The 1,874-nt window shown below is 35.0% G+C and overlaps 1 protein-coding gene across 1 annotated transcript in view; it reads left to right on the top strand.

The window, feature by feature from the left end:
* Positions 1 to 282: 282 nt before the first annotated feature.
* LOC100575908 (zinc transporter 2-like) overlaps positions 283 to 1,874 on the top strand; it is an 8,004-nt gene continuing 6,412 nt past the window's right edge. Inside the window, exons 1-2 of the mRNA XM_029485525.1 lie at positions 283 to 346; positions 427 to 727. Of these exons, the coding sequence (XP_029341385.1) occupies positions 283 to 346; positions 427 to 727 (365 nt within the window). The remainder of the gene's footprint in view (positions 347 to 426; positions 728 to 1,874) is intronic.

Raw genomic sequence — 1,874 nt, 5'->3', positions numbered from 1 at the left:
TGTCAATATACATTGTGTTATTGTATATCTACAATTTTTACAGTTTTTCACCATGATTAAAATCGTTTTTGAGGAATCAACAAAGAAATTATTGTCAGGACTTGCTTTGATGACTTTGATGTTAAATTCACAGTAAGATAAAATATATATATATGAAATTGTCAATATTTTTTAAAAAAATAATTAAAAATTAATTTTACACATAATAATTAAAAAAATTAATTGTGAAATTTTTATTTGTATTGTATATGTCATAATTATAACCACCCAGTTCCCTAAAATATGTATAGCTATGTTAGTCGTGCAAGCTTGACTGGTGATAAATTTCCAAAATTGGCACATTATAGTGAAAATAATTTGTATATACGCCACTTAATTTTACTAATTCATATCGTACAATATTATCAATATTTTGCGTACCTACAGGAGGGTATTTGTCGAGCAGTTTGGCGATCGCGACGGACGCGTCACATCTCTTCATCGACTTCGCCAGCTTCATGATATCGTTCTGCGCCATACGGGTGGCCTCGAGGCCGGCCACGCAGTCGATGCCGTTCGGATGGTACAGGGCCGAAGTATTGGGGGCCCTCACGTCTGTTCTCCTCATCTGGGTGGTCACCGGCATGCTGTTGTACTTGGCCGTCGAGCGCCTCACAGACATGACGTACCCCATCGACGCCGACATTATGCTCATCACGTCCGCCGTCGGACTGTGCGTCAACTTGGTGTGAGTATATATATTATAATAGGCGTGTTTTGGTGGAGTAAAGGCGGGTTCCAACTACATACGTGTACGTGTACAAAAATACTTTTCTGTGATCGGTTGGTATACATGGTAAGCTTTTGGTATACTAGAGTGTTATACGTTTTTACCACAGGTTTAACCATGATACCATGATGTTGGATCTAGTTCAACTTTTTTGTGTACACGGCTCTATGTTGATAACACTATTGATAACATAAGAATATATGAGGTAACTAATATGTTACCAATCTTAACCGATCTAACCCATATTAACCGATTGGAAACGTCTGTGAGACCGTTCATAGCGAACGGATCCGGTCAATATAATATGCACGTACACGTACACGCATGTAGTGGAAACCCACCTTCAACTGATTAAGTTTATGGTTATAGAAAGTGGTTAAAAAACGTTTAAGCCGGATTCACAGCTACGTCGAGTGTCGTGTCGTGGGAGGGCTTGGTTATTACCAGGGCTAGGATTTATATGCAACAGCATGTTTTTTAGCTACTTCTGATTATTGATTTTGTCAGTAATGTCCACGAATCACCTCATGATGAGATAAATGGTGGTATTTTTATTTTGCATGTTTTTGCATATTTTGGATAAAATGCATATTATTGCATATATTGAATATTAATATTATTGCATATTTCGATTATAAGAATGTAAAAAATGCATGTTTTATAGTATATTTCGTAAAACTTGGTTTTTTTGTAAAATATAAATTTTGTTTCATGGAACACACGTAGTTAATGTGAATATTATACATTTTATTTCTAAATTATATTATTTTAAGAAAAACAGCCCATCATTGATGTATTTCAATAAATAAATATTTTTTTTTGTAACTATATTTTAGTGTTTATCTTATAAAAATTAAATGCATATTTTGCAATTTTTTATTACATATAAATCCTAGCCCTGGTTATTACCAATATGGTTACAACTGGTGACCATATCGGTTTAAAAGTTGAGCTGTAGTGAATTCTTATTTCTTGGTATACTCTGTTCAAGTCGGTTGTGACTTGGTTACTACATCATACCTAAAAAATAACGTCCAATCAAGTGGCGCAACTAGGGCTAAAATGTTGGGGGGGGACATAAGCCCCCCTCTGATATTACATGAAA

The sequence above is a fragment of the Acyrthosiphon pisum genome, chromosome X, assembly GCF_005508785.2.
Source record: "Acyrthosiphon pisum isolate AL4f chromosome X, pea_aphid_22Mar2018_4r6ur, whole genome shotgun sequence".
In the NCBI taxonomy this organism is placed as follows: Eukaryota; Metazoa; Arthropoda; class Insecta; order Hemiptera; family Aphididae; genus Acyrthosiphon; species Acyrthosiphon pisum.
This window is presented reverse-complemented; position numbering and strand designations above follow the sequence as displayed.